This window comes from Pseudorca crassidens, chromosome 5 (assembly GCF_039906515.1).
Source record: "Pseudorca crassidens isolate mPseCra1 chromosome 5, mPseCra1.hap1, whole genome shotgun sequence".
Taxonomy (NCBI): Eukaryota; Metazoa; Chordata; class Mammalia; order Artiodactyla; family Delphinidae; genus Pseudorca; species Pseudorca crassidens.
The window spans coordinates 78,246,227-78,255,997 of record NC_090300.1 but is presented as its reverse complement, the minus strand read 5'-3'; the positions used below and the strand labels follow the sequence as shown (position 1 = coordinate 78,255,997).

The 9,771-nt window shown below is 49.9% G+C and overlaps 1 protein-coding gene across 1 annotated transcript in view; it reads right to left on the bottom strand.

The window, feature by feature from the left end:
* Positions 1–1,901: 1,901 nt before the first annotated feature.
* The window catches only part of MUC4 (mucin 4, cell surface associated), a 63,810-nt gene continuing 55,940 nt past the window's right edge, over positions 1,902–9,771 (bottom strand). Inside the window, exons 18-24 of the mRNA XM_067738604.1 lie at positions 8,313–8,472; positions 7,171–7,350; positions 6,739–6,812; positions 5,360–5,424; positions 5,042–5,274; positions 3,194–3,356; positions 1,902–2,206 (exon numbers count right to left, since the gene is read on the bottom strand). Coding sequence (XP_067594705.1) covers positions 2,011–2,206; positions 3,194–3,356; positions 5,042–5,274; positions 5,360–5,424; positions 6,739–6,812; positions 7,171–7,350; positions 8,313–8,472 — 1,071 coding nt within the window. The 3' untranslated portion in view covers positions 1,902–2,010. The remainder of the gene's footprint in view (positions 2,207–3,193; positions 3,357–5,041; positions 5,275–5,359; positions 5,425–6,738; positions 6,813–7,170; positions 7,351–8,312; positions 8,473–9,771) is intronic.

Here is a 9,771-nt window from a genome sequence, read left to right as displayed (position 1 = left end):
TATGATTATGTGAGTTCTTCTTCAGTCCGTTGACATGATAGATTACATTAATTTATTTTAAAATGTAGAACCAGACTTGCGTACCTGGGATAAATGCCACTTTATTGTGGTGTATAATTCCTTTTATCCATTGTTGGATTCGATTTGCCAATATTTTGTTGAGGATTTTTGCATCTATGTTAATGAGAGATTGGTGTATAGTTTTATTTTCTTGTGATGCATTTTTCTGGTTTTAGTATTAGGAAAGTGCTGGCCTTACAGAATGAGTTAGGAAGCTTCCCTTTGCTTCAGTCTTCTGAAAGAGATTATAGAGTTGGCAGAATTTCTTCTTGAAATGTTAGGTATCAGTAGAATTCACCAGTGAACGTATTTGGGCTATGTGCTTAATTCTTTTTTTTGCCATGCCACCCAGCCCGTGGGATCTTAGTTCTTCGACCAGGGATCGAACCCTTACCCCCTGCAGTGGAAGCACAGAGTCCTAACCACTGGACCACCAGAGAATTCCCATGTGCTTAATTCTTGATAAATGAATGCTGGGATTAAATGAATGTGGTTCTATATGGAGACTTGATTACACTTGGGGGCATTTGAGGGGAAAACGACAGACTTGTACATATTGGGAGGCGCTTCACCTGCTGGGAGAAGTCGTTCTCTACGTAAAGCAGACAGTTTGGAGTCTCTGCTCAGATCAGAAATCATATTTCTCTTGGAACTTCTCCCAACACCACTTACTCACCTACAAGTCTGAGCCTGATCACCAGGTTTGTATCATGTGACCTCTTTTCCTACTCTGTGGTTACACTTGATTGGACCAGGGATGGACAACTGACACAAGCTGGACCAATCAGATTCTCTCTTCATGGATTTGGGATATAGGACCAAAAGGCAACTACCCAGCTTCTGCACAGGATTGGAACTGAGGTGCTCTGGACACAGGAGGTGTGGACCAATTGTCCTTGGAGTTGTTATACCAGATATGTGTAAAGTTCTGCCTGCTAAGAGAGAAGGTTGAGGTGGAAACTGATCAGGTTCCTGGGAAAAGCAGAGAGAATGGGACTGAGGGACTACGGGGTGGAGCAGCTCAAAAGACTCTAACTGGGGCCCAGGAAAGGACAGAGAAAATGTATCAGGGGTTGGGTACCCTAGATCTAAGGATGGGGTGGTTCCTGGAAAGGGAGCTGAAATGATTTAATCCTTCCTCCAGGGAACACTCCAGATAGGAAAAGGCACTGCATACTTATCCTCTTGAAACTGATGGGCAGAGACCAGCAAGGCAGGGAGGGGTCCTGGGAGAGAGTTGGGGATACTCCATATGGGGGTATCCTTACCACTCTCCTCAGAGGGCCAGGCCTTGGCTTGTGTTGTGGGGAGGGGAAGAAGGGGATGTGGAGACTGAAGCAAAGATCCAAGTCTGGGCTGGAGTAACCGAGCTTCCCAACATAGAGTAACTGAGGGCTGAAGCAGGACTGGGTCCAACCGACCTCTGCTCCCTCCACCCTCTGTATCAGGCCCTTTAGCCACCAGAGGAAAATCATGAATGAAATCCATGGCTTTGGGAACACAAAAAGTCAGAGGGATTTTATTTAAATAAACTTTAATTAGAAGTAAACTGGAGACTTTTGTGTGCAAATGTATTTTGGGTTTTAATTTAAAGCCATCACCCCATCAACGCTGGTGTGTGCACGTAGTGTTTCTGTAGGTCAGTGTCCTCTGTGTGGGTATGTCTGTGTGAGAATCCATCTATTTATATAGTAGGCCTTTATGGCCTCTTCCTTTCAGCCTCTGTGTCTCCTGTTCTGACAAGGTGTGGTCTTTATTATTCATTCCCATTATTCATTCTTCTTAAAGAATCCTGAATCCGCATCAGTCACCTTACTTTTTTTTTTTTTTTTTTTAGTCACCTTACTTTTTCCAGGCTCCCTAAACCACGACGCCTGGGAGTGTGTGCAGGTGAGGCTGGGGTAGCTCCTGAGGTATCATAGGCCACCGCAGCCCGTTCGGGGCAAAGCCTCAGCTTTCCGAGCCCAGCGGGTAGGAGAAACGGCTCCCGCAGCAGCCCCGGAAGCGCAGGAACACAAACAGCACGACCCCCAGCAGCAGGAGGGCGCCCAGGGCCCCGAAAAGGATCCCGAAGAAGGCGTCGAGTTTCAAACTCAGGTGCTCACAGTGCTTGCCCCAGGGCGTGTAGATGGAGAAGGGCTCACAGCTGGGGACACAGAGAGGGGACACGGTCAAAAGGTGGCTCGGCCTCCCCATCCCTCCTCTCCGTCGGGCCAGAGGAGGTTTTCCACGATAGGCTCGGCTCCCCTCTAGGGAAGGGGCGGAGTCAGCCCTGACTTGGAGCTGAGGGGAGGCCACTGGGCTACCAAGGAGGGCGGGGGATGGGGGATGGGGGTGGTGAATTCATCTAAGGTCGCCTCCACAGGGACTTCGGGGAGGGGGCGGGGCTGGCCGCAGGTGAGCATGCGCAGTCACAAACCCTGCCTGCCCCCGGAGAGCTGGGGTCCGGTGCTAGGCTGCACCCGCCCCCTCCTTGGACTCAGGAGCGGAGAGGGCTGGGCCCATCTGCAACTGCAGTGGGAACAAGCGTAGACAGAGGGCACTGATGTGACAAGAGGGCCCAGGTGGCGCTGCCTCTCTCCATGGCAGGCCTGCGACCTAGTGCACTCCCCTCACGGAAGCCCCTCAGACTGCTGATGAACCGGTGGGACAGAGGGCGCCAGTTTGAGAGGGCCTCCCCTGTTACTCTTAAGGAGGGTCAGGGCCGGGCCTAGACACAAGACAATGGGCTCCTTTTCCACAATGAGGCAGCAGGCTGTCCACCCAAGAAGCAAAATCAGGTGGGAGAGTCTGGCTTTGGAACCCCGATCCTGTTACTTAACTTGCTGGGTACCTTAGGCAGATTCCTTATCGTCTCTAAGCTGCAGTTTTCTCATCTTTAAAGTGGTCATAATATCTACCCAGTAGCTGATTTGAGTTGCATAGGTAATATAGCAACTTTTTCATCCGCACAGTTTAGGCATGCACACATCTTCTTTTCCATTGTCCCTTTTCCCTCTGATCCCCTTTCTCTTAATTACAAACGGAGCCATCCTAAATTTTCAGACACCACGAGGTACCATGGCATTTCCGGACCCCTTGCAGCTTGGATTCCCAGCACTGCCCTCCGCCTGCTGCCCCCAGCCCCGCCCACCTGCAGCGAGGCCCCTCGGGCAGGTGCTGGCACTGGCCTCCGTGCTCACAGTAGCCCTCACTGCAGGGGGACACGCAGGTGAAGCCGCTCTGGGGGTGGAAGACCAGATGGTAGCCCTTGTATCCGCTGCATTGGAGGTAAGTTTCCAGCGTGCTCACATTCACTGTCAGGTAGGATAAAAGTGAATATAGAAAGCAACCGATTAACACCAGATCTGTACCTTTTGGATCAAGAATTCCATTTTCAGGCATTTATCCTGAGAAATAATTGGAAACACACATGAAAACTACATATGTTCATGGAAGACCAGAGCAGCATGGTTAATAAGAGCAAAAATGTTCAACAGGAGTGGTTTTGTTAAATATTGTGCAACTGATAAGCACCACGGTATGAAAAATGCATTGATTAAGAGCATATGCTTTGAAATCAGCCAGACCTGAGTTGAAATTCAAACTCTACTACTAACTGGTTGCGTGGTTTAGGGGAAATTTCTTAACTCTTTCAGCCTCAGTTTCCTTATTTTTAAAAGGAAACTACCTTGCTGTAAATTTTAAATGAGATAATATATGCAGAGTATTCAGTACAGTGCCTGGCACAGGAAGCCCTCATTAAATGGTCACTATTAGTATAACATTCTTTTTAAAATCTATTATAGCACACTATATTAAGACATATTGTAAACTAATATATGAAATTGGAATGTGTAAACAATATACAAGATAATATGTTCACAATTATTTCAGTAATGAGGAGGTTAACAAACATTAGGCATGATTTGATCCCTTTATTGTAAACAAATTTATATGTCTGAAGGTTCCTATGCATAAAAGAAAATTCAGAAAAATAGGTGCAAAATGGATTTGTCTCTGGGGACAGGGATTACAAGTGATTTTTTTTTTCTTTTTGTTAATTTGTGTTTCCTAAAGTTTCTACAATAAACACATTGTACTTGTATAATAAAAATTGCGGGATGTTTGTTTGTTTGTTTTCTCTAACAAAAGGCACAATCAGGTCTGGGGTGTCCTCTTAACCCCAACCCTACCCCCCTACCACCCATACGCATAGTAGTTTGGAGAATTTCACATCGTTGCCCCTGGGACGGAGGAGGCTTAGCCTAGATTCTAAAAGAAGCTCTGCCTTGGTCCTGGACCCAAGTAACGCAGCAGCTTCTGTCGGATTTGACATACTCACTGCCCCGTTCTCTGCCTGACTCACAAAATACGGTGGGCTATTCCTTTCCTTCCCTGGCAAGCTTGCCAACCTATTTCATTCCTGTTCCGGGATAATTAGAGGCTGTCAGAATTGAAAGGGACCTCAGAAATCCCATCTCATTTTCCAGATGGGAGTGTGGAGGCCTAGATTGGGGATGGCTTTTGCATGGGGTCACACTCTTTCAGGGAGGGGATATATCTGCCCCTGGGCCAGGTCTCCAGCCTTCAACTGAATATCTCCAGCTGGAGGGCAAAGGCAAAAAGAATGTCCTTGTTTATGTTTATAAAGTACAATGGTCTTTTAACCAAATCATTAACAATTTTGTGGAAAGAAAACCGTTAGCAGTGACGGTCAGGAAAGCAGCAGTTGGAGTAATTGCTCTGTGAAACTGTACACGTGGGGATTCATCAAGCAGTATTTTGTGCGCCTGTTCTTGAATTTAGAAGGCTGGTGGGTAAAATGTTCACAACGTCTCTCAAAAATTACAAACAAAAAAAACTAAATTAACTTAATTTTTGTCTGTGGCTTGCTGTAGAACACATTTCAGCCATGGATTTGTGTGGGCTGCAGATCTGTGACAGGCTCCCTCTGCTTACCTCCCCCCTCCCAGTAGCTGTCCCCAAGACAGTGACTCACGAGCCATAATACTGTGCACGTCCCTCCTGTAGATGGGGTGGAAGGTCACGTTGTTCCTGGGCCCCGCACTTCTCTTCCACCTACTCCACGGAGTTAAGAACGCCTCCACCACTGCATCTAGCAGCTGGGTATTCAGGAAGTTGATGACAGGGCCCCCAGGGCGGTACTGGAACTCTGAGATGATGCTCCAGCGGTGAAGGGAGCTTCCTGAGGCCTGTGCTATTGGGGGCCCACTGTATGGGAGGGGCACAGTGAGGGGCCAAGGGGTGAGGAGTTTGGGGGAGGACCCGGCGACCAGGTAGGGACAGTCCCACTTACATTCGATCCACTCGTCTGTTCCAGAGAAAGGCCCGCACATCCAGGTTCCTCAGTCTATAGGCCACCTAAGGCAGAGGATGGGAGTTGGGGTGGGAGGGTGGAAGTGAGGGTGAGGCCCAATCCAGAGAGGAGACCCTTCCCACTTTAATGCACATATTCATCCCTTTCTGTTTCCTTCTTCCCTTTTTAACTTTTTTCTGGCCACACCCTACAGCTTGTGGGATCTCAGTTCCCTGACCAGGGATTGAACCCGGGCCACAGCAGTGGAAGCCTGGAATCCTAACCACTAGCCACCAGGGAACTCCCTGTTTCCTTCTTTGAAGATGAGGACCCAAGACACCAGAATGTTTCTTATGCATTTCTGCATCCCCACACCCCAGCCTAGCCTGGTGACTGGCACAGGTCCCTGCTTAATAGAAGTTTGTTGGTGAGTGAAGGACTTTACATATCCTTACCCCCACTTCCTATCACAAGGGGAGAATCTGAAATGAATGACCTCTACCTTGCCTCTGATCCCCGACTTACCCACTCATTCTCTCCCCACGTGTATATTGAACAGAGATTATACTTAGCCAGTCCTAGGGGATGGTCAAGTGTGAGGGATGTCAGTGTGACTTAGGAACAGTCCATTCTCAAAGACACACAGTCTGGCGCAGTGGACAAATGTTAACAGATTTTACCGTACAGAGTGTGGAGTGCTGTGGTAGTGGTAGTAGCAAAAGTAGTAATAATAATTTGGATAATTTTTTTTAATACATTGTGTTTTAGGCACCGTGCTGAGTGCCTTACCTACATTATCATTTAAACCTTGACACAAACCACTGACATAAGTACTGTTATTACTTTATTTTTACAGATGGGAGTTCAAATAATTTGTCTAATTATTACACCTGCTCTAGTGAGTGGTAGTGTCAGGATTTGAACCTGGGTAGGATTCCTGAGCCTCAATAGCTCAACTACTGTGCTACTTTGCCTGTGATTGGGGAATGGACAAGGGCATGGGAGCCAAGAAGAGGGAGGCCCAGTTTCCTCGGCGAAGTCAGGGAAGGCTTCCTGGAGGTGAAATGCCCTCTTGTGTTTCCTCCGTATAATATCCAAGGGCAGGTCTTGAGGGATGCTCGGAAGGAAAGGCTGCATTGACTCGGCCACCCTGGACTCTATTCATTGCGAGTTGGTCATTCTAACCCCCTTGGAGGTCTCTGTCCTAGGCCTTCCTGCTTTCCTCACCCTCAGCCTTCCCTGGGGCAGGAGGCTCCAGCCCCCTCTGGCAGTTGAATCTAGACGGATTATGAGAGGCAGAATGCACAAGCCATGGCTAAGACCCCACCCTGAACCTGCCAAGACCCGTCCCCCACCCAGAGCTGGCCTGCAGCACTGACCGAGGCATTGACATCTGCTTGGGAGGCACCTTCGTCTTCCATGAGTGAGAGATGGATGATCCTTAAGGGAAGCTCTGGAGACGGGAGAAGGAGGTTCATAATCACCTCACAGGTTTACCAGAAGGATCAGCAGAAGTGGCCAAGTCTGCTGACCCTCACACAAATGCATGTTGGACTATGGTCAAGGCTTCCCTAACTCTTGTCTTGCTGAGCTGTGAGGTCACCTTCAGTCTTTCCTCAGCAGACTGCTCAGGCCCGTGGTTCATGCTGTGACAGCTGCCCCCCACTCGCTCCCATAGCCTACAACTTACCACCACCTGAGGGAAATTTGGAGTTGTGTCCTGTGAGTTTGAGGGACTTAGCCTGGCCCCCAGAGCCCCATATCGTCCCCCAAGGAGAGAGAAGTGGGGATGGTGGAGTATCTGGTCGTACCTAGATGGACTGTTGGAGTGAAATTGTTCCCAGCCAGGAAGCAGCGGGTGTCGGTGAAGGCTGGGGGGCAGGTGCAGGCAGGCTGGCAGGCCTGAGCCTGGGAGAGGTAGCAGTGGCCGTTGTTGTAGCAGTAATTCTCAGGGCAGGACTTGTTCTGACAGAGGAAGAGGTTCTCCAGAGCTGCAGGGGGAGCAGAGAGGTCAGCAACACCTCTCTCAGCAGCAAGGGGCAGCCCTCGGCCCAGGGAAAGCTGCTCCCAGGACAGGCTTGATTTCTTTCCTGCAAAGCCCACTTAAGCTGCGTTCTGCTTGTGGGCCACTCTGAACCCCGAACTATCCTCTTCCTTTTCCAGACATTTCTTTGCCGGGCGACCCTTCTTCCCCTGCCAGGTAAGGGTTCTCCCAATTCTGCTGAGGGAATGGAGTGTTTATCAGACCCTTCCCATCAGGAAAGGACTCTCTTTCAGGAAAGCCCACCGACCTGTTTTCTTCACTTCCATCCCCTTTTCTGCCTTTATAAGGCTGTGGTTCTACCTCTCTGGTCTCTGCTCAGAAGATGCAGTGGTCTCTAGACTTCACTGGGGCGCTTCAGGGGGCTTAGTGGAGGCCTCACCGTGATGCCCTCATGACTCTGATTGCTCAAAGGTCAAGCAACAGATGGTGGAAGGAGGACTCAAAGGGAAGATGAGGCACCCCTGCCACCAGATGCCCATGGCAGCACCCCCGCCCCCCCCTCCCCACCTCACACAATGTCCTGACTAGGGAAATGCAGAGACCCTGGGCCTTGCATCTCTGAAAACCCCCGGAGCCTGAGGGCCCCACCCCAGCTTACTTCTGGCTCCCTGACTGCTGCTAAATTTCCCTCCCCTCTCCAGGCCATCTTCAGTCTTTTGCCCGGGGTTTCCCCCAACAGTGCCTCAGGGCTTCTTAGCTCTGGCCCCTCCTCCATGCCTGTACAATCTCTTCTCCTTCGGCCTCACACCCTGCCATACCCACCTTACCTCCTTACCATACCCACCTGTATTGAACATTCTAAAGACTTGCTGGAAAGGGGGGAGAAATGGTTCGCCCAGTTGTCTTAAGCCCTCGAGATGTCACCTGTCCCCAGAACCTCCTCCTGCCGAGGCCCTGTCCCCAGCTCACGTGCACAGTGACGTCCATCCCCAGTCAGGTGCGGGGGGCAGGCCTCACAGCCCTTCCCGGAAATGCACTTCACACTCGGGAAGCACTGCTCTTCACAGGGGTCCTTGGTGCGGTTGCAGTAGCGGCCTGTGGCGTTCCCGTCACACTTGCATTCGGCCACCTGGAATAGGTTGCTGATCACTGGGCGGCCAGGAGGCTGAACCATTAAGGGTTTCTGGGGTGTTGCTGTACCAACCCCTCAGGTCTGAGAACCCATGGACCCTGAGTCCTTGTCATAATTCTGCCAGTATCCACTGAGCAGCTTCTTGAACAGGCCCTGGGCCTGCACGTCCCTGTCAAAGGCAGACCGTCCTCCAGGCCACGTGGCCTCCCTGGGCCATCCTTTTCCTGAGCCCTCTGCCTGGCCTCTGCTCCGGGATCCCAGCCTCTTCCCTCTTACAGCAAATCTCCTTGCCTGAAACCCTTCCTAGACAGGGGCTAAATAAATAAATATTCTACTATCCCTGGAAAACTGGATCTTACGTAAGCTGCAGTTTCCTGCTCTCTCTTCCCTTGCTGACTCCCAGCCAAGAAGGAGGCTCGTTGCTGAGCACAGTGAGAGCTCGCAACAACCAGAACAAGGGCACAGGGAGGGGAACCGTCCAGATCCTCATCAAGTTCCTCATCTCTCTTTTCTATCTCGCCTACTGAGATGACGCTGGAAAGCTCCCCGAAATGGAACCCTTTAACACTGGATATCTTGGGATATCTAAAATAATATATTGATTTTAATCCCTTTTCCCCCTACTCTGTATTTTTTTTCCTTTTCTGCCTCCTGGACTCCTCCACCTCTCTCCCTTTCAAGTAGGAATTCTCTGCTCATGCTTCAGGAGAAGGGTGTGTGTGTGTGTGTGTGTGTGTGTGTGTGTAAGAGGTGAAGGAGGTAGTGGGGTATTGCCAGCCGAACACTTTCCTTTCTGACTCCCCCCAAAAAGTTAAAAAAAAAGCAGATGGGGCCAGATTCATGGACTTAGGCCAAGTATCTTGGCTAGAAACTTGAATGGAGAAGGATTTTCTTCAAACTGCAAAAGAGATGTTTCTTTTAGTTGGAGGAAGAGAGTAAAAGGGGAAAAAAAAAGGTTTTGGGGGGACCAAGATCAGAGGGATCTGTACTTCTCTTCCCAACACCATGAAGATGAAGCCCCAGAGAAATGGCTATGCAGTGCTTCTAGGCAGATGGGACCCTAAGCCACAAGGTTTCCTGTGTCTGAGCAACACACAGAAGCCACAAAACACTCCCCTGTGTCTGAAGGGAGGGTGCCTGGAGCTGTGATCCGTGTAGACTCAGACCCAGGGACCACATGGGCACCTTCCTACCCACATCTTACTGTCTTTCTTCACTGTCTTACTCCAGAACCGTGGAGCTGGCAACGACTGGGCAACTCTAAGAAAGACTGAGGTGGAAGTTTCCTGCCAGCCT